At 43.1% G+C, this 25057-nt stretch overlaps 1 protein-coding gene across 1 annotated transcript; it reads right to left on the bottom strand.

The window, feature by feature from the left end:
• Positions 1-3084: 3084 nt before the first annotated feature.
• Positions 3085-24810, bottom strand: LOC141760063 (uncharacterized). Its single transcript, XM_074622708.1, has 5 exons — positions 24723-24810; positions 24534-24563; positions 7060-7409; positions 4894-5026; positions 3085-4693 (listed from the first exon to the last, which is right to left on the bottom strand). Exons 1-5 carry the CDS (start codon positions 24808-24810, stop codon positions 4452-4454), a joined length of 843 nt encoding a protein of 280 aa, XP_074478809.1. The 3' UTR covers positions 3085-4451.
• Positions 24811-25057: the final 247 nt, after the last annotated feature.

Raw genomic sequence — 25057 nt, 5'->3', positions numbered from 1 at the left:
AAAAGGAACAGTAATTATCCGCTAAGCCAAGTGTTAAACATATAATTGTATTATTTGAATAATCTGCAATGGTAATGACCGGGATGATTTGTGTAATTGCAATCACGAGCTGAGTGACTCTGTGGCTTAAACATTAAAGGGGACATTAAAGGGGCTCATTTTCCAGATTCATATTTGTATGTTGGGGTTTCTACTAGAACATGTTTACATGATTTAATGTTAAAAAAAACACATTATTATTCTCATCCTGTCCGTCTGAATATACCTGTATTCACCCTCGGTCTGAAACGCTCCGTTTTAGGTCCTGTCTCTTTAAGAAGGCCGGTCTGCTCTGATTGGCTGGAGAGGAAAAATATGCAACACAGTCGCACAGCAGTTCGTGAAATAGTCACAAAGTTTAAGCTATTTGAATTTCCCTTTTTTTTTTTTTTTGACGCTCAGTACGACTTTCAACAACGTATTTTTTGTGCGTTTTCCTACGAATGTCCGGCAACACGTGTTTAAAAATAAAATTATTTAGTTAGGTTTAGGAAAAGATGGTGGTTCGGGTTAAAATAACTCCTGCTGTTACTTAAATAACAAATAAATCCACTCTGACTTGTGGTTTCACACGGGACATGAACAGCGGCCTCCTGGGCGAATATCTGGTGTTTTTCTAGACCCACCAATCGCCCCCGATCTCCTCCCTATATGGCGTTCGCCGCTCTTTATACTTCCATTTCGTTCAAAATATGTGGCACATACGAATTTGATTTCGAATTCATTTGGTGCTGACCATCAGGTGAAAAAAAAATCTAAATTTGCGTCTATGTACACAAATTAGTGCTGTGTGAATGGTCTGAAATATGGTGCACGTTTGCAAATGTAGTTCCCAAGCTGTGGGCGGTGTATTCTAATGAGCCTGCATGTGACATAGGAAGGGGAGCCACATCTGAATGACTTGTTGAATCACATGTTTTCTGATCTTAGACAGCCCACAAAAAAAACGACTGGGTCATCTCATTTCACAGTTAGTGGGTTGGTAGGAACTCCAGATACCTAAATGGACGAGCACAAGCACCCAAAAAGAGTGTTTCCCCAACATATCCCCTTTAAATGAACTCCTGCCTGGGAATATTTTACACGACAACTAAACAGGCGTGGAAATGGACTCATTTGATATTCCACGCCGGCGATCGGAAGGCGTGTAAAAAATGATTTACACTAGCCTGGCGGTACGAGGAAATCTCCCGCATATGATCATGGGAAGTGACACGTGTGAGGACATGGCGGCCGCATGAGTCAAGTTGATCCTATTAGGTGTTTAAATGGATTTTACATGGGTGTTAAGGTTCAGAATGTGCAATCAGACATGGAGAGGAGATCCATATTCATGGAGTGTCGCCACGCCGCCGTCAGCAACGGGGGAAAAAGAAAAAAAGAAGCTGCTTATAGACCGTTTGAGCCGGGAGTAATTGTTTATCTAGACGCCTCGCTCCTCGATGCACAAGTTGAGCTGTTGACCGCTCAACGGTGGACATTTTGTTTTCTCAGCCGTACGTGTGTGTGTGTGTGTGTGTGTGGCTCAGCGGCAGCAGCAGTTTTGCACGTGGCGTAAACCTCACTGCGATTAATGTCATTTGAGCAGCCATTTGCATAAAAAAGGAGCGTAAAGGGGGGATGAGGGGGAGGTGAGAGGCTCTCGGCTCGGCTTGGCTCGGCTCGGCCCCGTAATAAACGCCCCACATGGAGCTGAATGAGAGGAGGTTCCACTCTGTAACCTCAGCACAACACCTCTCCGTCTCTCACTACAGGCCTACTCACGCCCATCAAGGCCACGCCGATGTTTTATTCATTCTTATGTCACGAATTGAGCAAAATACATACAAAATAAAAAATATGACGAGGAATTTTTCATTATCATGAGTTTTTTTTTATTCACAGGCTTGAAAATCAAATCAAATGTTTACTGTGGGAGAACCCTTTTCTTTACAGTCATGATTAGAAGTGAAGCAATTAATCGATTTGTTGAATCACAGAAAATTATTCAGCACCAATTCTAATTAAATAAACTATATATATATACATATATATACATATATATATATATATATATATATGTATATATATGTATATATATATATATATATACATATATATATGTATATATATATACATATATATATGTATATATATATATATATATAGACTGTGTATGTATTAAAACAAGACATCGATCCAGCAAAAATGTCCAAACATTCTGTGGCTCCAGTTAGTGTTTGATATGACTTTAAACTAAATCTCTTTGGGATGGTTCGTTGGACTAAACCAGACATCACAGAGGTAACTGCAGTAACCGTTCACTATTACGTAACATTTTTCGGCGCTGACTGACTAACGGAGAAATCCAGAAAATTATTCGATTATAAAAAAAATAGTTAGTTGCGTCCCCATTTTATATCATTGTGAACTGATTATTTTTGGGGTTACAAAAATGTGAAGACGTCTTGAGAAAAAGAGCTCTGGGAAAAGATGATAGCTTATTTTATCTTCTGACATTTTATAGAACAAATGATTGATTTAATTATCAGAAAAACAATCGAGGGATTAATCATGATTTATTTTTTTATATAATAAACATAATCCTACTCTTTGGAGTGTTTTATCAAGAAGTCCTTCTGAACCAAGTTTACAGAAAGTAGAAAATGTATTTCTTTTTTCTTTAATGTAGTAAATGGATCCCTGTAGTTGTACCTGGATTACTGACCACAAAGCAGGGAACTGCCTCGGGGCCCCAGAGCTTCAGGGGCCCCCCAACGCTCCTGGCTTACTGTCAGGGCTGGACTGGGACAGTCCCCCCCTAAAAACACTAAAGTTGTGTCAAGGAAGATTAAGAGAGAGGAGCCATGATAAATACCTTCAGACATTACAGGCCTCTACTCCACTGGGATGGAGTAGACAGCCATAAAAGGCCAAATTGGGTTCCTCTGGCACATTCTAATGCCACTATTCGATACTATACATTGATCTTAATTACTGCATATTTGAATGAGCCTGATTGTAAACATGTAGTGAATTATTGTAAAGGAGAATGCAAAGAATGCAAATAAAGAGAATTCATTCATAATTAAGCCTGTAAACGTCAGTGTGGTGTGGATGGAAAATGACTTTTTTGATGCTTGCTGAGTGTTTTCTGGTGTTTACCGAAGTGGTCGTCTAATGAGGATGTCCCCTGTCTGTCTGTCTGTCTGTCTGTCTGTCTGTCTGTCTGTCTGTCTGTCTGTCTGTACAATCAATGTAATTCCTAATGTGTTTTATCATCAATTATTTTGCTAATATTTGTCAAACCCTGAATACGACTCTCTGCTCTCTACTCTGCTGGACACAACCGTCAACCAGCTGAGCGCTCACACACATTCATATAGAGATGTGACTGATACAGACAGATAGGCATCATCATCATCACCATCATCATCATCAGCCCAGCGCCAATTTAGGGGCCTTAAAGGTTGGACCTGCTTTACTTTGTTATCCTGAAGTCTTGAATGGTCAAAATAGATCCTAAATGATTTGTGTTTAATCAAAACGATCACCCAGCAAACCTGGTGCCAGGTAGTGTTGCGCGTTGTACAGAGGGTAGGTGGAAATGGGGGTTAAATGGGGCCTTCACTTGTTCATTAGTGCCCCGGGGGTTTAGGTCGGCTTAGAAATACAAAGGAGCCACAGCCACAAGGCCAAAAAATGTTCTTCTAAATGAGGTGATGAGAGTAGCAAAGCTGAGGCTACGTCAGTGGGTTACACACATCAAACGATGCTACAGTTCGCCAAAGTTGACTCCCAGCACATATTCTGCTTGTCAAAAGGGGGGTTTACGCCAGTCCTGACAAACCTATAAGGCCTCTCGCTGTGAATATAGGTGTTGGTGTCAGTGTGCAGGCTGTCATGCTGGGCCTGGCGTTACGGGAACAGACAACGTTCATGCAGAGAGAGTTCCACGATCAAAGAGCCACGTCTTCTCAGCGAGACCAGAACAATGTCGAAGCGACAACGTCCGACAGACAACACACAGAAATAACACACAGAAACACAACGCTGTCCATCGCCACGGAGACAGAGACAGACTGACAGATGCACGGTGGGACAGACGTGTGGGGTGACACCTCGAACCCGTGGCTCGGCACAGGGAACAACAACACATTGCAATGCAGTATACAGAGAATCAAAGAAGAGGTCTCTTTTTTTGGAAGGGTGGAGAGTGGGGGGGAATGGCGTCACCCATCCTGACAGTCCTCCGTGGGTGGGTGGGTGGCTAGTCGGGGTGAGGTGAGGTGAGGTGGGTGGGTGTCGGGGGATGGGGGGGTGTTGCTGGTGTTGGGCGAAGAGAGGACTCTCCTCGACTACGCGTATTCTTAAGCAATAACAACGTGATCCGTATTATCCACCCAAGAATACCCGTCACCGAAGAGAGTCTTTCAGTAAACAAGGGAGGGCGAGGGGGGGCTAAGCCAGAAACCACGTGAGCAGCGCCACTGCCATCGCATCATCATCACCACCACCACCACCGCCACCATGGCCATCACCGCCGCCGCCATCAGCAGCCCCCCTTCAGGCTCCGGTGGCAAACAGACACATACACAGACAGAGAAAGTGGGGCAGTCGCATTGATTGAAGACGCCTCGCTGCAGCGCGAGGCAAGGTTCCATCAATGGCTCCTCTGCAAAGGAGAAAATTGACAACGGTGGGCATTTTCAATCCGAGCCAGCGGCGTGTGTGTGGGGGAAGGGGGGAGGGGGGGGACAAACAAAAAAAAAAAAAAGAAGGGTGTGTAAAAAGCTGAGGTTATTCACTCTCTGTTGGTTTCAGGTGACAGGGGAGAGCGGCGCAGCCCGAACCCCCCAACAGCGAGCGTCTTACCTGGACAGCTGCCCGGCAGCGCTGCCCCCCGGCTCCTGGAAGTCCTCATCCAGCGGTGACATTTGGTTTCCCCCCCGCCGCCACCGCTGTCGCCGCCGCTCCTGCTCGGCCCTGCCCGGCCCGGTAATGAGATCTGGGAGGGGATGGGAGGAGGGGGGGATGCACACACAAGGGAGACGCGGGGTTAAGGAGGTCAGGCCGCGGTGTGACAATAGCCCCGTACACTCTATTAGCCCACACCCTGCACCCCCCACCCGCTACACAAGCAGAGTAATCAACACATGGATTGCAGTGAAGGGGGGGGGCAGTGCATGCAGAGAACTAATTTGTTTGATTATATAAAAAACATAAAAACAGCCGCTTCCTGCACGCTGCTGTGTGGTTCATATCGGTAAAACATACATTGGGTGAAATGTAAAACTGATGGAGATGCACCGCAGCTTCACCCTTTAAAAATAAAAAAAATGCCTTTCAAAATTAATTCCCAAATGTTAATTCAAGCAATCATTATTATGATTTCCTCTCCCTTCTTTATTTTCAAATTAAAGCGACGGGTTTAAATGCCGGAGCGAGGCCATTAATAATGTATGAAAAGTTCAAGCAAATGTATTCCGTTCTATTCTAATTGAACTAGCCGGCCGCATACAAAGAGCCGGGCTCCGGCTAAGCCCATCCAAAATCATTCCATTGATTTGTTGCCTCCTAATCAATATTTACAATTACTGCGCGGATGGTTTGGTAAAAAAGGAAGAGGTGCTCGTCGGTGTGTGTGTGTGTGTGTATCCTCGACGCCGAGGGGCTGATTGACTGTATTCTGACTGCATGTTCATGAACGCTGAGGGATGATGGTGTCGTCGGTTTGCAGGGAGAAAATGCATTTTAAATGTTTAACATGAAACACAAAAGGAGTGCAGAAAACAGATTATTCTGGAGGAAAAATTCAAACTCTGCAGAAGGGCTGAAGCAGGATGGACAAACTGATAGACGCAGGGTGGAAAGAAAGGAGAAGAAGAGGAGGAGGAGGGTAAACAAAGAATGAACAGATGAAGCAGGAAGGAAAGAAAAAAGCAGATGAGATGCTAATCCACAAGTTTTTTTTTTTTCTTCTTCTCTATATTCCCCCTCTCATCCTCCACTCAGCCGGCCGGCCGGCCTGGACCACACGGCCCAGGAGACACACACACACACACACACACACACACACACACACACACACACACACACATACTCTGAGCCAAAAAGAGGAAGACCCCCACCCATTCACCCGCCCCAACCACCCCCAAGCTGCAGAGAGCTGGGATTTACCACCCGCAGCCAAACACACACACACACACACACACACACACACACACACACACACACAGAGAGAGAGAGAGAGATGGTGGGCTAGCCTGGCCCAACCCTGGCCATCTGTAGAGAGAACAGAGAACCTGAGGGCTTCAGCTAGATATCATCTCTCACACACACACACACACACACACACACACACAGAGAGAGAGAGAGAGAGAGATATATAGAGAGAGAGAGGTCAGCCAGCCCAAGTATCATTGATTGTTCAGTGGAAGCACCCCGGAGACTCATCAGATTACTCTGAGAGCAGGGCACCAGCTAAAAATCAAACATCTCGTAGCGTCGCTTTCATTCAAACTTCCTCACACACACACACACGCACACACACACAGCGACAGAGTCCACGCACGGAGCACCACAGGTTGTTGGGAAGAGGAAGCAGTGACGATGAGGAGGATGAGGATGGGAGTGAAATGCTCTCTCTCTCTCTCTTTAGTGTATTTTTTAAAAACTTTTTAAAATTTTTTTAGAATCCCTCCTCCCCTACTCCTGTCAACTTAACCCTCATTTGACAATTTTTTTCTGACTTAATTGCACACATTGTCCTATGAATATATAACAGTGGACAGGGCATATGGGGAGGATAAAAAAAAGGGGGATGAAACACACTCGCACCAATGTACAAGAACTAGAAATACTGCAGGTTAAGGGAGGAAAGATAGAAATCAAATATCCTCCAGTCAAAGAGAGAGAACAAAAAATGTCAAAAATGTTTTTTTTTTCCAGCAGAGGAGAAAAAGGATTGGACAAAGGAAAAAAAATTAAAGGTGAAACTGCGACAACAGGTCCACTCTGTGTGCCACGGTGGCCTCTTACCCTCTTTTCTTCTTCTTCTTCTTCTTCTCCTCTCGGCTCTCCTGTAACCCAGGGTGTTGCCTCTCCTCTGCTCTCCTCTAAAATCCCCCTTCCTTCTTTCCCTCCTGATGCCTTGCCGAGGGTCTGCAGCAAGCTGGGAGGTGGTGATCTCCCCCCCTCCCCTCCCAGTTCCAGGAAGAGCTCCCTGAGGAGAAGGAGGAGGCAGATCCCGGCAGGAGACGGAGGATCCAGCAGCGGGAGCCGGCGGCGGTGCTGCTGGTGGTGGTTGGAGGAGGAGGAGGAGGCAGTGGTGCTGATGCTGCTGCTGCTGCTGCTGCTGCCAGAGAGAGGGATGAGGGGAGGGAGGGATGCTTAACAAAAGATCTCCTCCTCTTCCTCCTCTCCTCTTCTTCTTCTTCTTCTCCTTCCCGTCCTCTACCACTTTCTCTTCCCTCCGCTCTTCTCTCGCCTTCCCCTCTTCGCTCCGAGCGCTGAAAGGAGCCAGTTGTTGCTCTGCCGCGGCAAATGAACTGACAGCCGGCGTCGAGCCGGCGGAGCGAATGAGAGAGCAGAGAGCAGACGGACGGGAGAGAGAGAGAGAGAGAGAGAGAGAGGAGTAGAGAGAGAGAGTGTGGTGTGATGTGGCATGTGTGAGAGAGTGATAGAGAGGAGAGAGAGGGATACGGAGGTAGAGATGGACAGAGAGGGGGGGCAGGAGGATGGACGAAGAAGGAGGAGGAGAAAGATGGAGAGAGAAAGGTGGGGTGAGGCAGGATGCAGGAGAGAGAGAGAGAGAGAGAACAGACAGGAGGAAATAAAGAGAGAGAGAGATGTAAAGAAACAGAGAGAGAAATAGATGTAAAGAAAGAGAGAAAAAGGTATTGCAGCAATGAAAACCTTCAGCCACCAGCAGTCTGACGGACTCAGAGCCAGAGAATAATTAGATTTGAGCTTCACACACACACACACAAACACATGCATGCACACACACACGCACACACACACACGCACCCTGGCACCTAGTAATGGTGCATTAATTGATGCGCTGTGCGCTCCGCGGCCCTCGGCCAACACCTCCACCAGCACCCACTACAACAGGCTTTCTGGGGGAAAAATCAGAAATAAAGCGAGGGATGTTGATGATGATGATGATGATGATGATGAAGGGAAGATTAGGAGTAGGAAGAGAGGAAAATGAGTTGCCCCTGGGGACTGATGAAAACACACAATGAGGAGAGAGAAACTGGAAATCACATGCGTTGACACACCACACACACCCTGCATCATCATCCACTGTGATCAGCACTCACTCGCTCTGTGTGTGTGTGTGTGTGTGTGTGTGTGTGTGTGTGAAGGGGGGGTCAAGTGTGACAACATTTCATTATTTTTCTTCTTTGTTGAAATAGAATACGGTGTTATGGGTGACTGGTGGGACTACATTTTCAATTCAATGCACTTTTCTTTCTCAAAATTCAAAAAAAGGAAGGGCAAGATAAATGTGATTTAGATCATCACACGGAGACAAAAAACGTTTTTTTTATCCCCCTGAATCCCCCCAAATTTCCCATTTTATTGTGAGTCTGAAACCTTGTTCATAAGACACTAAAACCACCAACCAAGAGCCAGTAGCTGCTCAGGATTAAACGTGTCACTGCAGACAATCGATAATATGAAAATAAAAGCAGTGAGAATCCTCCCGATCACCGGCAGACGACACAACGACTGGATCACACCACAGTTTTTAAGAATCAGCAGGCCGAGCCAATATACCGGTCTGAGCCTCAGAGGGAGGAGGACGCAGAATTATCCTGAAACAAAAAAATGCAAAAAAAAAAAGATAGGGAGGGAGAGAGAGAGAGAGGAGGAGGAGGAGGAGGAGGAAGAAGAGGAGGAGGAGGAGGGGAAACTGAAGAATGAAAGCAAGAAGAAAAATGAAACCAATTTCCTCGGGGCTGATTTAAGGTCTTCTTAATGCCAACTGGTCTCTTAACTCGCCGCAACAGGCCTTGACTTTTCAAGCTGACATTTTCAATTAGTAAGGCTTAAAATCATTTGAGCAGAAAGAATGAGAGAGCCTGTTTTTAACCGCAGATAATGGTCAGATAGTATAAGATTCCCTGTAGGTGTCCAGAGCGCTCACACACACACACACACACACACAGACACACACACACACACACACACACACACAGAGAGATCAGTGATAGTGTTCCATTCTTTTACAAAGCAGGGAGCGATATGAAATGCACACAAACATCAAACAAGCTTTCATGTTTCTTCTCTTTACATTAGGAAAAGGCCCAAACAGCCACGCTGCAACGCAGGACGTCTCTCTCGGTGACAATTGAAAAATTAGCAATCGATGCGGACAGTTTGTGTGTGATAAGGATTCTATTTGTAAAGAATATACAAAAGGAAATCTATATTTTCCTTTTCATATTTGAGAAAAGTCAACCACGCGCGGACAAGAAAAAAACCAAGCCACACAAACGCTTCATTTCAGCAGCGTCTTCATTTCAATGGAGCAACAGAGCAATTACATTTACATTTGTGCCAGTGCCTTAGACACGCGTGGATCTCCAGAGTCAAGGGAAATTAAAATCTCTCAAGGATTCCCGTCTTTGAGGGCGACTAGGGGGGTAAAATAATCATACAGTTTTTTTTTTTATCTTGGATGGAGATGGCTCCTTAATGTATAGCAGACAAAAGGAGGCGAGTCTTGGGACCGGCTCTGTTTCGTGGCGGCGGAGTGTCCCCTAGTGGCTGCCGGCTGCATTGTCAGCTGCTACCCGTCGGCTCATTGTTCAGCCACAGCAGGTGCTTTCAGAGGTAAAACAGCAAAAAGATGGAGGTGGAGGGGAGACAAAGGCTCTATGTTTAACTGAACATCAGTCAGTGTGCAGTGACTGCACAGCAACACTATTATATGGATTTTATTTTTTAAAATATTATAATATTTTCTTTTCTTGTTTTTATTTTTATTTAAATTAAAGTGTAATACAAGTGAGCAACATATCATATTTTTTGTATTATATAAAATATTTATATTATATTATATAAATATTATACATATTATATTATATAAAATTATTTTATATTATATAAAATACTTATATTATATTATATAAATATTATATATATATATATATATATATATATATATATATATTATATTATAATATAATATTATATACAAAATATTTGTTAGATAACAGCCAGTCATGTCATCCACCATCTCCAAAACAATCGAGGTTCCTTCCTGCACAAAATAATTCATTGATTATTTTTTTCCTGAAAGGTTTCTGCATTTAAAATATACAAAATATGACATTAAAATCAATAGAAATTAAAAAAAAAAAAAAAAAAATGTATAGAGCTGTTAAACAAATGTGTCTAAAAGGAGACTTTCATCAGCTGCATCCTTGTTTCTTCAGGGGAGTAAACTGGTCGGCGTTAAAAATACACAGCACACTGGCAAAAAGTAAATATAAGTATTGTGCTTTCAAATATTCATACGACACACACAAACACACACACATCCCCATTGGAGTGAGAATCCAATTGCATTGATAGATAGAGAGAGAGAGAGAGAGAGAGAGAGAGAGAGAGAGAGAGAGAGAGAGAGAGAGAGAGAGAGAGAGAGAGAGAGAGAAGAGAGAGAGAGAGAGAGAAGAGAGAGAGAGAGAGAGAGAGAGAGAGAGAGAGAGAGAGAGAGAGAGAGAGAGGAGAGAGAGAGAGAGGTAGACAGTCAGTGGGGTGTGATGAGGCCGTGGGCAGCTTTTCTTCACCAGGAAGGTCTCGGGTCTTTTCAAAGCAGCCAGCCTCACAAAAGGCAGTGAATTGAGTTTTGAAGCGCCACAAGGCCAAATATCTGCACAGCAACATGTACGGTTGTTACACCGTTGCAGAGAGAGAGAGAGAGAGAGAGAGACGGGAACGGGAGAAAAGAAAAATCCATAAACTATTAGCAGCCAATTAATCCCATGAGGCAGTTTACAATGGCAGGATGGAGGGAAGGTTGAAATCTACGTTTCCTGCCGTGTTCAACAAACCAAGACTGTGCCGCTGAGAGTGACTCCCAGAGACACACGTCTCCTCTATGTATTAACAGGAAATCACAATCACATTTATTCGCCGAGTACATACATACGAGGAATTTGACTCCGGCTTTTCAGCATCTCTTTAAATGTACTTACACAGATAAGAACAAGCTGGGGACAAGGACAGTACAGCATGGTCAAATAAAGGTGAAGAATAGACAGGACTGTTATGTACACAAGTGAAAGAAATAGGTGTGTATATAATACATTTATTGCATTGTTGAATACTCGATTCTGATTAGACAATCATGACGTTCTACGGTCTGTTATTTCTTCATAACAGACCGTTGCTATGGGCACAGCTCTGATGTCGGACTCTGGAGGACCGTTTTTGTTTAAAATGATTGGTTTCTTAAAGGTCCTATATTGTAAAAAGTGAAATTTTGCCAAATAAATACTGTGAAAGTATCAAAACGCTCAATATAGAGAGAAATACACACAGCCAGTATTCAGAAATTGTGCATTTGAAACAAGCTGTTAGGATTTCTGTCCATTTGTGATGTCACAAATATACAATATTTAGACAATTTCACAGTTTTAAACGTAAACATTCTAAATGGGTCCCAGTTTATTTCCTGTTGCAGTGTATGTGAATGACATCAGCTGACAGGAAGTAAACATGGACCCAAACTGTTGCTTAGCAACGCAATTCCGTTGAAATGCATTAAAACAGAGCCTTTCAGAAAGAGGGTAAACACAGGTATGTTCAGGAAGACAGTATGAGGAAAATAGAGTTTTTTTTTAACATTACAGCATGTAAACATGTTCTAGTAGAAACACAAAATACAAGTATGAACCTGAAAATGAGCACGATATGGGACCTTTAAGTAGGTAGTCGTGTAATAAGCGAGATAATGTACAGCTAACGGGTCATTGTTGTGAAATAAACCCCTTACATATATACTGGAAAAACAAAGTTCGGAAACTTGTGTTTGATGGATTATTTCTCTGTTGTTACAATGCTAATGGTCATTGTATTTTACATCGTTGGAAAGCCTGTTTATTTACCTTCACAATGATGTCCAACTTGTAAGGATCATGCATTTGTGGGATGAGCAGCACAGCTGATTATGTGGGTAGCGCCCAAGAAAAATTTGCCAAAATGCTCCGCCAATGGTAAACAGTGTATTCTCATAAGGCTACCAGGAAGCCTGCAATGACTGCCCTTCACCGTCATGCGCTGGTGTCAACAACACAGACAATGGAACCTGAACATGTGTGGGAATGTCATGTTCAGTGATGAGACCAGGTTCTGTCTGCCAAAGTTGGATGGCAGTGTCAAAGTATGGAGACGACGCGGAGAACGCTATGCTGATTGTTGCACCGATCGAGTAACAGCTTTTGGTGGTCGGCATCTCCCTCACTGGCAAAACAAGGCTTGTCATCATTGAAGGCCATCTCAATGCAGTGAGATATCGGGATGAGATTCTGCAGCCACTGGCGATGCCATATCTCCACAATCTGGGACCTAACTTCATCCTCCAAGATGACAACGCTCGCCCCCACAGAGACAGGGTTATCACAGACTACCTCCACAATGTGGGAGTAGAGAGAATGAAACGGCCTGCCAAGAGTCCACACCTCAACCCAATTCAACATCTGGGATCAACTTGGGCGTGCTCTAAGTGTTAGAGTGACCAACACAACCACGCTGGCTGACCTGCAACCAATCCTGTTTGAGGAATGAAACGCCATCCCACAGCAAAGTGTGACCAGGTTGGTGACCAGCATGAGGACGAGGTGCCAGGCTGTTGTGGCTGCGTATGGATCTTCCACCTCTACCGAGGCTCCTGACGGTGTATTCAATGAATAAAGTATAAAATTGCCAATATGTCTTGTTTGTTCCTTGTTACTGATAGAGTTCAATCATCCAATCCACCAAACAACTCAAAACAAGAGTCAATACCAACAGGAGAATACACTGTTTACCATTGACGGAGCATTTTGGCAAATGTAAACAAACTACACAACGGTCACATGAGCGCGAGTATACAGAACGAGGCTGTAAAGGAGGACGAGTCAGCGTGATGATGGTTAGTATTTAGTCTCTAGTATAGTCTCATTTAGCTACTTGTTGGTAACCGCCTTTTTAAGAAACATAAAGGCTTCAAAATTCACGAGTGGGGTATTTACTGACGTATTTTATGTCATAGAACAAAACGATAAAATCTCTTCAGCTTGTGTTAACCACAGACCTTACTTCAGGCATCTAACTAGAAACCCATTGACTTCCAGACGACGGAATCGGAAGTGCTAAAACTAATTTCTGGGTTTTAGGACTCATTCCTCGGTCCTTGGACTTTCTGTCAAGACTTTAGACTATCTTGTATTTATCTTTTTAACTTTTCACTCTGATTTTGTTGAGAGAATTTTGGTTCCTAGGTTTTTGGGGTTTTCTGTTCTATTCCTTGTTTCATTTGTTTAGTGTGTCCTGTCATATTTTGATATACTCCCCGTGTGTCATGTATAGTACTACTTCCTGCCTTTGTATTTTCCCAGTTTGTGATTGTCTACCCTGTCCCAATTGGTTTCACCTGCACCTAGATAGCCTCACCTCCCCAGTGTATTTAGTCTGTCTCTGTGTCAGTTTGTCGTCGCTCCTTGTGAGTAGTGTTTCTCCGGATTTGTGCCTTGTGAAAAAATTTTCTCCCCGTGTTGAGAACTTCTAGTTTACTCCTTGTGGCTTTATTTTGTGGATTGGCTTTTTTATTAAATCATTAAACTCTGTCTGCTGCCTCGTCATCCTTACCTGCGTTTGGGTCCAAGCCTGTTATCCCTGAAAAACCTTGACACTATAGTAGTTCAGCATTCAGCACCATTGTGTGTGAACTGAAAAAACTTTGTTTATTTAACAAAAAAGCCCGTTTTCATTCCCAAGGCGTAAATTACCGACGCTTTGTCCGTCAGCGTGTGATGCCAACGCACAAGGCACCCTTTAGCGCCTGTATGAAACGCACCAGGCTTTCTATTAACTACAAATTAAACCCATCCGCAGCAAAAGTAAACTGTTGCTCCGGGAGTGTGGTGATGTAGTATAAAGAGAGAGCGAACACAGGGCTTTCATCCAGAAGACCCGTTTCGATGTCTAGATATCTGTAGAATGTCACAGACCGTGAAAGTGACCTTTTCACAGTATATTGACATCATGTCAGCAACATTACTATAGTTTCAATGTCTGTATCTGTAGAATATGTCACGGACATGAAAAAAAAGTAAAGATTTATTTTTAAATCAACATTTCCTGCTTTCATTTAAAAATAAAAGCCATCTGGCGTTTTTTTTTTCTGTGTACAGAATTCCTTAATTTGTTAACACAAGGCTTTTATTCTGAAATATTTACATGACAGTGTTGTAGAACATGCAGTGACTTGCAGAGCTCCATGAATGAATGAAGTCCGGGGTTTTAATTGTAGATTATTACTATTATTTACAAATTACCTCACGTTTCTTAACCCTTTTCTGTCTAAAATAAATATAAATATATAATTTATAATAAGATGAAATGGTCAATATTAAAGGCAAACTCTATGTAGAAAGAAAGGGCTGACAGCAGCAGCAGCAGTTCAGCGAGGCGGCCGCCATGTGTTGCTGACGTTCCATTCAGTCTCATTTTCGCTTTACAAACGTAGTAATTTTGAGCCCCACCACGTTGCAAGTGTTTTTGTCTAATTCTAAATGTTAAGTACATGTTTACTGCGACCAAATAGTGACGGCAAGGGGTCTGACAAAGCGTCGTTATGTGACGAGTTGGGATGAGAACTTGTTGGTGAAACCCGACACACTATGTTAGTAAGATATAACAGATATAAGATTTTTTTAAAGATGATTTTTTTGGGCTTTTATGCCTTTAATGATAGGGACAGTGATAGTTGTGAAAGGGGAGAGAGAGAGAGAGAGAGAGAGAGAGAACGAGAGACAGGGAGAGGGGATGACATGCAGCAAAGGGCCAAAGGTCAGATTTTGAATCCCGAGCAGCTGCGGTAAGGACCCAGCCTTGGTACATGGGGCTCCCGCTCCATCATGTAGGTTACCACGGCGCCCCAATAATAATTTGAAAAGGAGAAATACACATAACTCCACTAGTACAACATGGATGCAACAACAATACAAAGGAACCCAAGATGGAGAATTTGGTTATCAAAATGAGATACTATACGTCCTTAACAAGAGTTAGGAGTGTCACAGTGTGCAACAGTGATGGACCGTGCAATAAATTCTGCCGCTGGTTCCTTTAACCCCCCGTTGTGTACTGGGAGAGGCTCCATCTGCCTTGACAGGACTGTTGTTGTCCTGGTGGTTCCAACATCAGAATTTGGGCTAATTTAGCTCTGACCAGTCATCGGCTGACTGTGTACTGAACAAAGAACATCCAGCTGAAATTAAAATTACTGCACTGATATCACTACCACCTCCTCCTCATGTGAAACAAATCTAACTATCATTTTAAATGGTAACACTTCCATGTGTGGGCAGCAGGGGGTAATTGCATGGAAACTATTCTAATGAGCTTGTGATGGTGGAACTGTTGGTGACCACTTTAAAAGCTCAGACAGTAGTGATGTTACGTGCTGTGCCGAGGCTTCGGAGCGTGTGTCGAGTAATCCAGGAAGTTTCCTGCGATGCGTGTATCGAGGCTTGTATCGTTTTAGACCAATGACGTCATTGATGACATCCGAAGCCTCGCTGCCCGGCCGTACCGCCCACTGGTTCATGAAGTGTTTCAGATCTTCACTGGTTCAACCAATGCCGCTTTCCAGAAGTGACACAGAACACTAATATTAACCCTCCTGCAATTATTATATTATATTACACTCCACTACAATACAATTATTAATTTAGGATTGGTTTGCACACATAAGATGAATTACTCACAAAACAATTACAGTTTATTATACATGTATCTTATATACTCATAATATACTTACTAAATAGACATTTTATTAAATATGATATATATATATATATATATATATATATATATATATATATATATATATATATAAATTGATTACATGGTAATAGATTTTTTTTCATTGTTTATAGTCATTCCCAAAAGCCTTTACTGGCGCAAAATACAGTATATCACAGATCTGTGTTCCCAGTAGACCACAACCAGCACTGATCCCAGTAGAGCACTTACACACCAAAAACTGACAAACTGACAATAACCTGATATTTTCAGGTGGATTTTCATTTAATTCTCACTGTGCAATATCATTTTCCACTTGTGCAATTTTGTTAATAGTCTGTTTATTGTCAATACTGTATAGACTCCTATTTTTATACTTCCAATCTTTATACTTGGTTCATATTTTGTTACACTTTGTTTAGCTCTTTTTTACTGTGTTAGCTTATGCATCTTGTTTCTTGCACTATCCCCTTTGCTGCTGTACACTGCAAATGTCCCCACTGCGGGACTAATAAAGGAATATCTTATCTTATCTTATCACATGGTTAAGATCATATTTGTCTGTTTTACACTCTTTGACCACCAGGTGGTTTCGTGAGCACATGAAGCCTCGAGCAATGAACCCTTTTCCGAACCAATTTGCTGGAAAGCTTCAAAGCTTCATGAGGCTTCATCTCGCCATCACTATCAGACAGGCTGGGATCCAAACTTTGAGTCAGCTGGGTACAGTCATCAACAGCATTCATCTTTACACACTTATTCACGTCCTACTGTAAACCAGAACAGTGGACACACCTAATCAACAAATAAAGCTTGACACGTCTTTACAGTGAAACTAGCTAGAATAAAACAATACAAATAATAACTAAATATAAACCTGTATTATCTGTAGTCCACACACAAACACACATCTTGCTGTGGGACCAGAATGAGCCCTTTAATGTCCTGCAAAACATTTTGTACTATGGTAGACATTTATGTGATATTAAACATGCAGCGCACACACACACACACACCAACGCGTTATCATCCCAACTCGTCACATATCGCTGCTTTGTCACAGCGTGTCCACACCGCCCGCTTGAACAGCGCCTGGCGGCTGTAGAACCTGTTATTTATTTCGGCGTCCATGTTAACAGGTTAGAGCAGCAACACGTGTCAGCTGTGTCTCCTGTGCAGCGAACGGCTCGTAGGGAGGAAGTCAGGATGAATGGGTGGGTCAAAAAACACCAGACTTTCACCCAGGAGACCGCTGTTCATATTCCGCGTGAAACCACAAGTCAGAGTTGATTGTTTGTCCCTTAACTTCCGTACTTAAGTTCCGCCACTTCCGGTGTTATTTAAACTCAAACTCACTTTTTCCTACAGCTAACTAAGTAGTTTTGTTGCCCAAGCCTAACCAAGTCTATCTTTTCCTAAACCTAACTAAGTGGTGTTATTGTGAGAAGACTCGAGCGGAACTTGACTTGAATTAGAGAACATCTCGACCCGGAAGTAGGGGGATAGGAAGTGAAGAATTGGCCATTTTTGCCACAACCTTGTCATTAATAATATATTAACAGGTGTCGCCATATTTAATTATATTTGCAAAATGTAAAGTTCTCAGAGTAGTCTCTGTCCAGGGGCAGCCACAGATGATTTGCCTAATCCTAACCAAGTCTATCTTTTCCTAAACCTAACTAAGTGGTTTTATTGTGAAAAGACTGGAGCGGAACTTGATACGTGCGTCACGTGTTTCTGGAACATTCGTAGAAAAAAAAATACGTTGTTGAAAGTCGTGTTGAGTGTCACGAAAAAAAAGGGAAATTTGTGTCTATGTACACAAATCAAATAGATTCAATAAAACAGTATCTCTTGATTGTTTTATGGTTAAAATAATCTATGTTTATATACACCACAGTATATATATATATATATATATATATACATACATATATATAAATACAGTATATATAGATAGATAGACAGATAGCGTTTGCATTAGCCTGTCTGTAATTCAGCATCTGTGCTACACTGGAGCCTCTGCAGACGTCCCGTTAATGAGTAACAGCGGTCCATCCTGTAATACTAAGTTGCTCGGATGTTACGCTAACAAGCAGCAGCCTCCAAGTCGAGGCAGAGCTGCTCCGCCGTGGGTTGTCGATTGGTGACCTCTGGCCTTGATTCGCAGAGCTTTGCATAACGAGAACCTCCACCTGGGCTTCTGATGCTACTTGTGGTTCAAAAGGTCAGCGGGATGAAGGAGGAGGTAATCATGTGCGAAGCCTGAGAGGCCAGTCGGGGAGCAGGAGGGAGAGCTGCTGCAGGGTGGAGGCAGAGGGGCTTCTGTGGCACTTCAAATGACAACACTGGGGTTTTCCTGAGATCCAAATCTATAAATCTGGCATTTCTTGCTATAAAACAATTCAAAATATTCAATCTTTTAACAATGGAACTCTCATAAATGTATTGAAGTGTATATTAGATGGATTAGCGGTGAAGCGGGTGTCATAGCTTGCTTTATCAGAATGAAATTGCTTTTTAATCAATCAAAAGTAGATCTATCTTTATGGTGGATGGTGCTTAAAGGTTCCATATTGTAAAAAGCGAGATTGTCATGCCTGTTATAGTATAAAGCAGGTTTAAGTGCCATATAAATACTGTGAAAGTATTGAAACGTTCAATATACGGAGAAATATGCACAGCCCGTATTCAGAAATTGTGCGTTTGAAACAAGCCATCAGGATTTCTGTCCATTTGTGATGTCACAAATATACAATATTTAGATCATTATACGGTTTTAAACGTAAACATTCTTAATGTGTCCCAGTTTATTTCCGGTTGCAGTGGATGTTAATGACATCAGCTGACAGGAAGTAAACATGGACCAAAAACTGTTGCTTAGCAACGTAAGTTCGTTGCAATTCCGTTGAGCTAAAACGGAGCGTTTCAGACAGAGGGTGAATACAGGCATATTCAGGCAGACAGTATGAGGAAAATAAAGTTTTTTTTTAACATTACAGCATGTTAACATGTTCTAGTAGAAACACAAAATACAAGTATGAACCTGACAATGAGCATGATATGGGACCTTTAACTAAATCATGAAATGTGTTGAGCATGTTTTAAATAACATTTCTATATTATGTTGACAAAGTAATGCAATTTAGTAGTATATAACTGTTATTTTATATATAGTATATAACTGTAATTTGGGTTGTGCTACTTGTGGACAACAAGTAATATTTACCACCTGGAAGCTGGGCCAAACATTATTTTCTTGGTGTGTTTATCAGCTCAAAGCTGAAGGGAACAGAGTCCAGTAGGATATACAAGCTGAATGCTGCAGTATTGTTTCCCCACCATTTACCTATTTATCATGAATACAGCTTTACAATGTAGGAAGAGGAGCTACCAGGAAAGAAATAAAAGACTGAGGATGAGAAAGAGCATTATTCTAACAGAGCAAAACAACAACAACAAGTTAGTTTCTTCCTCCATCTGTTTGTCTGCTTCACAGAGAGATCAGTTATATGGAAATTGGTTTCTTCTTCATGCCAGTGATTTGGAAAGAGAAACAGGCTTTTCAGTCCTGTGGTAGGAAAACCACTGTAAACTGACAATAAAGGACATTTCCTCTGCTTTATGAGCTCATAAGACGGACACGTTATTATTGTGCTACAACATCCAAACTTCCCTATCATTAAAGTTTCATCTAATCCTGTCTTACCCTGACCAGGAGCACTTCATCAACTCCATCACTTGTTCACGGAGCAGTGCTGCTGGTGACCACACCTGTCACCGTGATGATGCTGTACAAGTGAAGCTAAACATAACCCACTGATAACCGTGATAGCATGTTCATGTCAGCGTGATCCCACAAAAAACACGCAAATATGTTTGAACCAAAGTCTGCGTAGGTAGGAGGTCGGGGTAGGTGGATGGATGAGTCAAACACAAGACTTTCCCCAAGGAGACCGGTGGCCTTGTCCCTTGTGTAACCGAAAGTCAATGTTGATTTATTATAAACTACGTACATGTATGTATGTAACGTATGTTACATTGCAAAACCAAAAATCAACATTGACTCATTTTAAATTACGTAGGCTACGCAAGTTAAGTTACATAACCAAAAGTCAACGTTGACTTCCAGTATTTTGAAATACAGTCTACGTAAGTTAAGTTACGTAACCAAAAGTCAACTTTGACATATTTTGAATTGCGTAGGCTACGTAAGTTAAGATACATAACTAAAAGTCAGCGCTGACTTATTTTAACCTAGAATGGCGCTCGGAGAGCGCAGACCTCCGCCAAGCTGCCCGAGTACGATTGCCCCCCCTCTCCGTTCAGCTTGCGCCATCATCCACGTGTGTTTTTGTTTATGTTGAGATCAGCTGTACAGCTGAGCATGTAAAACACTTCAATCAAACTGGACAGAAACAAAATAAAACCTACCTAAACCGTCGTCGTTACTCTTTCCAACAATCACCAAGTGTGCTTAGTCCAACTCAACTGGAATTTTACAGAGTTTAATGTGAAAAAACGCTGATTCTACAGGTGTCTTGCCATCCCCCGCTCTCTCTCTGTCCCTCTCTCTGCAGGGTGAGGTGTCATGGACGATTCATCAGTTACACTGCGCATGTCCTAAAGCCTGTGGTGTTAATGCACAGGCTGAGCAAAAAATTCCCCAAGCAGGATCATGATCCGGCTCGCCACCAAAATCTAAATGGATTGTTCATTGTGCCACACCACACCCCTTCAAAACATTTCATTCAAATCCATCGCGGACTTTTGGAGTAATCCTCCAAACGGACAAACCAACAAACCAACCAACCAACCAACAAACCAACCAACAAACAAACCAACCAACAAACAAACAAACAAACCAACAAACCAACGCCGGTGAAAACATGATCTCCTTCCTAGACCTTCAGCCTTGGCGGAGGTAATGATGTAGGCTACGTAAATGAAGTTACATAACAAATGTACTTATTTTAAACCAAACAATGATCTTTTCTTTCCTAAACCAAGTAGTACCAGTAGACAGACCTGAACAGAGAAAACAGAAAGAACCTCAGATACCTATTGTCACTGGCTAGCACTAGTATCTCATGCCTGGCTACCATGTTAGCGGTTAGCTCAGTAGCTACAGTAGATCTCCAACAAACCTTGGTCGTTAAGTCACTGAGCTTCTAGAACAAGATACATTATTTTACGATGACATATGGACGAATTTCACTGTGCCACTTTGGTGTGACAACACGTTCTAACTCCCAACTCGTCAAATACCGACGCTATAAGTTAGCTACATAAAATACGTATGTTTCTTACGTAACTTTTATACGTAGCGTTAGTTAAGTACGTAAGTTACGTAACAAAACTACGGTTAAGTCAACATTGACTTGGTTTCACACGGGACATGAACAGCGGTCTCCTGGGTGAAAGTCTGTGTTTGTTTGACCCAACCATCCACCCCGACCTCCTCCCTACGTTGAGTTTCTCGCTCATTATACTACGTCGGTTTGCTCTTAGCGTCTATTAATGACGCAGATGGGTTCACGTTGGAGTTAGTTGAAAGTCTCATACGGATGTTAAAGGGTGCCTCTGTGCGTCAGTATCAGACACACCAAGGGGCACTGACCAAGCGTCGATATTTGATGAGCTGGGAGTGAGAACTGATTGAGTGTGACCAGGCCTGAAGTCTTCTAATTTGTGTTTGCAAATTCAAACTCACACCTGCCAGATTTCACAAATGGATATGTTTGATTTCTTTTTTTACTAAAAGTTCTTGAAATTCGAAATATTAGCAAAAGTTTTGCAATAAGGAGCACTAAAGGTAGAGCAAAACTACGATGGATGCCTTCTAAACCGGCAAGTATCAGTAGAACAATGTTTCATCACTCATGTTATTACATCATGTATCGCTGACATATGCTGGACATGTACACACACACACAAACAAACATAACGTCAATTGAAAAAAAAGAAGGAGAAAAAGGGAGAAGAAACTTGTTTTCTATCACTTTTCCAGAAGTGCACACAAACCCCCCTCCCCCTCCACCCCTCCACCCCCTCACCCCCCGATGCAGCCAGAAGAGAGTTATGGCGCGGCCGTCGGTATTTACGGCCTGAAGGTAGATGAGCTTCACAGAGTGGGTGGACAGCCGGGAATTGTTCTATGCTTATTTGTGTCCAAACTGTCCATATATTGACCAGGAAGATTGACCTCTACGAGCTACCGTAGGTCCTGCCTGCCTGGGCACGTCTCTTCTCTCTCAGATGACCTCAGCTCTGGGACTGTTTGGTGGGTCAGGGTCAGTCATTTGTAGAGATGTGTGTGTGTACTTGTGTGTGTGTGTGTGTGTGTGTGTGTGTGTGTGTGTGTGTGTGTGTGTGTGTGTGTGTGTGTGTGTGTGTGTGTGTGTGTGTGTGTGTGTGTGTGTGTGTGTGTGTGTGTGTGTGTGTGTGTGTGTGTGTGTGTGTGTGTGTGTGTGTGTGTGTGTGTGTGTGTGTGTGTGTGTGTGTGTGTGTGTGTGTGTGTGTGCGCGCGCGCGCGCGCGTGCGTGTGTGTGTGTGCAATGGCTGTAAACCAAAAAGCGAATGAAGGGCTGTGACCGGGGGCGATCCTTGAGAGAGGCAGCCAGGCCTGCAGCAAGCAGCAGGCAGTTTTTACACTGAATCAGAGCGGCCTAATTATCAATCCAGCCTGCCTTCACTATGTGACTTATGTAACGTTATGCAGGACTTTCACAGGGTACAGCGAGATGAAAGATACGTCGACGATCCATGTGAGGAAATCAGATTGTCTTCACAGTCAAATAGTAATAGCTAAGAAAACCAGGGTGTATCTAAATTAGGGATGTCACGGTAACAGAAATCTAGTAGTCCATACCAATAGAAAAGAGTACCCTCACTTTTTAAGAATTTTGGCTTCGACTTGGTACCGAAGTATCGGTTCTAGTGACATCCCCTAATCTAAATACAAGCAGGGCGCGAGGGAGGTGTTATAAAGATCCAACGCTGTTAAAACAAAGCAAAGCACTACTACATGAATAAAATTTGTACAACTGTGGAGTACACTGTTAATCCCACTGTACTCTACATGCTCCGCTCTACTGAACGCTATTCGATAGAAACGTTTTTGATTCTGAAAAAATCTCCAGTGTGCAATCGACCAGTCTACCTCGCCCACTGTATCCCACAATGCAAAGCGTTGGATATTGGATCACTAAATTCACTTCTGAGAATTTTTCAGGTGAGAAATCAACTGTGTAGATTTTGAATGTTGACAGTTTTACAATATTAGAGGGTGAATCGAACATTTTCTCCAACGTTTTTGGAGTTTAGAAGCTCCACAAACTGGCGTGACAGCTAGCTAGTGCCTGCCGGGGTTGCTACCTCGCCAGCAGGGTAGTCACGCTCAGAGACCGCTATGAGCTGACGGAGCTCTCTAGAGAGCTCGGGCGGCTGTGGCTCAGAGGGTAGAGCAGGTTGTCCACCAATCGGAAGGTCGGTGGTTCGATCCCCGGCTGCTCCGGGTCACATGTCGATGTGTCCTTGAGCAAGACACTTAACCCCAAATTGCTCCCTGAGGCATAGCCATCGGTGTGTGAATGAGTATTTAGATTAAATCCTGACGGGCAAAGTTGGCACCTTAGTAGCCTCTGCCATCAGTGTATGAATGTGTGTGTGAATGGGTGAATACTGACATGTAGTGTAAAGCGCTTTGAGTGGTCGGAAGACTAGAAAGGCGCTATATAAGTCCAAGTCCATTTACCATTTAGAGACCGGTCTGTAGACAAGAGGCTTTTATTTCCTTGTTGACGGATAGTTTGTTTAAATATCACAACACAGATGCCCATTATAAATTAACAGGAACCTGAGTTCATCTGCCTTTTTGGAGTTGAAAAGCTCCACAATCGACCGCCACCGTAGCTCACTGGAGAGACGGCCAGCGACGCTCACAAACCGGCTACAGAGCAGCAGAGCGGAGAGGGAAGAGGAGAGGAGAGGGAAGAGGAGAGGGAAGAGGAGGGAGAAGAGGAGAGGGAAATAGCCTCCTCTGATGGTTCAGAGAGATTCCTGCTGAGACAACATGACCCTTTTTAACATTCCTCTAATATCTGGAGGGAGATCAGTCCTCTGTATTTAGATAATAAATAGTGTAAGTGTAATGTAGGTGGGTTAAAAATGAGATGAGAGATTATTAGAAAATTGTGTAAAGGTCCTTTAAAATCAAGTGGTGAGCACTGTGTTAAAACCAAGGAGGAGAAACAAACTTTTTCAGGTGCAAAACAAGTTATTTTTTGTTGCTAAATCAGTCTTTAAAACAGTCCTTTAAACAGTCCTTTAAAAATGAGTCCACTAAAATCTGCTGCACCTGTCTACAAGTCAATAAAAGAGTTCAGCTAAAATACCCAGGGCCAAGGGTCTACGCTAAAAACACAGGGTTTAAAAAGAAGTCCAATGCAGGCCGTCTTTTTCTGTCGGTGGACCGTGTCCGTCACCGAGCCGCTCTCCACTCTTTGTCCGGATACCTAACAAGACACAAAGACAGCGGCAGTGGGGTGCACAACAGTGCTACTTTCAACTCTTCTTTTTCCCGTGCCGTGTTACTAAAACCATCGGGTACTCACGCGGCGAGGCAGAGCTCCTCACTCTGCCGCGGCTGTACCGTCACGTTGTAACACTCTGACCTCTGATGCTGGCGTCCCACACTTCACTGGTGTCTGCTTGTGTCTCCTCCGTGCCTTGTCCTCTCACGGCTTCTCCCCTGTGTTTCATGTTTCTTAATGAGGGCTTCCACACTGTCCAGGGAGTCACCCTTATTGTCGCTAGCAAGTAAGGCTTCGCGAGCTGCCATCCAGTTCTCGGCCTGCTCACAGTCCCTGTTGAAGAGCTGGAGCTCGAGGCACGTGTTGCCGTTTCTCCGTTTCTCTGGCCGGCTCGTCCGCTGTACTGCTTTCCGCTACTCTTCTCAACTGCTCCTCGCTGTTGACGGCTGCTCACGGCTACTCACGGCTTCTCTCGG

This window comes from Sebastes fasciatus, chromosome 21 (assembly GCF_043250625.1).
Source record: "Sebastes fasciatus isolate fSebFas1 chromosome 21, fSebFas1.pri, whole genome shotgun sequence".
Taxonomy (NCBI): Eukaryota; Metazoa; Chordata; class Actinopteri; order Perciformes; family Sebastidae; genus Sebastes; species Sebastes fasciatus.
This window is presented reverse-complemented; position numbering and strand designations above follow the sequence as displayed.

Coding starts and splice junctions, on each gene's coding strand:
- LOC141760063 (XM_074622708.1), bottom strand. CDS start 24,810: ATGAAACACAGGGGAGAAGCCGTGAGAGGACAAGGCACGGAGGAGACA. Junction 24,564..24,722: donor GTGGGACGCCAGCATCAGAG/GTCAGAGTGTTA, acceptor GTGTCTTGTTAG/GTATCCGGACAAAGAGTGGA. Junction 7,410..24,533: donor AAAGAGTGGAGAGCGGCTCG/GTGACGGACACG, acceptor TCTTTTGTTAAG/CATCCCTCCCTCCCCTCATC.